The sequence below is a fragment of the Octopus bimaculoides genome, chromosome 3 (genome assembly GCF_001194135.2).
Source record: "Octopus bimaculoides isolate UCB-OBI-ISO-001 chromosome 3, ASM119413v2, whole genome shotgun sequence".
NCBI lineage: Eukaryota > Metazoa > Mollusca > Cephalopoda > Octopoda > Octopodidae > Octopus > Octopus bimaculoides.
In genome coordinates this window covers 95081994-95083117 of record NC_068983.1, presented here as the reverse complement: position 1 = coordinate 95083117, position 1124 = coordinate 95081994, and the positions used below count along the sequence as shown (strand labels likewise).

Below are 1124 nucleotides of genomic sequence, written 5' to 3'. Positions count from 1 at the left end.
ATATATGGGAGAATATACAAAAAATAACAACAGACGAGGACAGGTGGTGTAAATAACAAAAGTATATATTAGTATGACGCTCGGGAATACGGAAAGTCTTTGACGTTTCGAGCTACGCTCTTCAACAGAAAGAATACGGAGACAAGGAGAAAAACACGGAGAAAAAAAATTGAATAGTGTTCAGTCAACGGTCAATCATAATAATGTATATATATATATATATATATATATAAAATGATCGTTTCTACTATGGAAACAAGGCTTTAAATTGTGTAGAAAAAGACTAATCATTAACATCGACCCCAGATTAAAGGCAAAGTCGACTATGGCTTCTCTTGTTGAGTAGAAAAAATAAGTGACCCTACTGATCTAGTAATAAGTTATAGGTACTTCTGCTTTTTATAATATAATCCGTACAAAGACATGTGTTTACTAAAGGAGTGGATAAATGAAATACTTACAGACATTACTATTTCTACTAGTTGTTGTTGTTGTTGGTGCTGTAGTTGTTGTTGGTGTTGTAGTTGTTGTTGTAGTTGTTGGTGTAGTTGTAGTTGTTGGAGTTGTAGTAGTGGTAGTGGTAGTAGTAGTAGTAGTAGTAGTTGTGGTACGTGTTGACGCTGTTGTCCAAATTGATGGTGTTGTTGTTGTATAGTTGGTGGTGCTAAATGGCCACAGGCTGTCATCACAATGGAATACGATTGGTATATTCTCGTGTTTTAGTTTCGGTCGTATCTGGTTTTTATAATCCCACACTCTCATGTAAGCTTCTGCCAGAGTTTTGCCGTAGAAATGAGCATCATTGTGAGTTAAGTTCAACAAACCTATACATTCTGTGTACCTCGGTGGATTTGAACCCGGCACTAAGCAAGAAGGACGACATATTCTTCCACATTGTTCTGAGACTGTCATAAATACCAGACTGCTGTTTATTGCAGGTCTTTTGATACCAATGTAGGCTATATCCGATGATACAGCTAATCTACGATCAACTATCACCATTTCTTCATAGTTACCAAAATAATTGATGCCACTGGCTTGCACACTGAGTCTTCCTGCGGGACCACAACACTTTTTAATTCGGCAAGTAGAGTTACCAGACGAGATATTTTGGGGTATATTAT

The 1124-nt window shown here is 36.8% G+C and overlaps 1 protein-coding gene across 1 annotated transcript in view; it reads right to left on the bottom strand.

Moving 5' to 3' along the window:
- Window positions 1-1124, bottom strand: part of LOC106883990 (uncharacterized) — a 7076-nt gene that overhangs the window by 2122 nt on the left and 3830 nt on the right. The window contains exon 5 of the mRNA XM_052966767.1: window positions 462-1119. Coding sequence (XP_052822727.1) covers window positions 462-1119 — 658 coding nt within the window. The remainder of the gene's footprint in view (window positions 1-461; window positions 1120-1124) is intronic.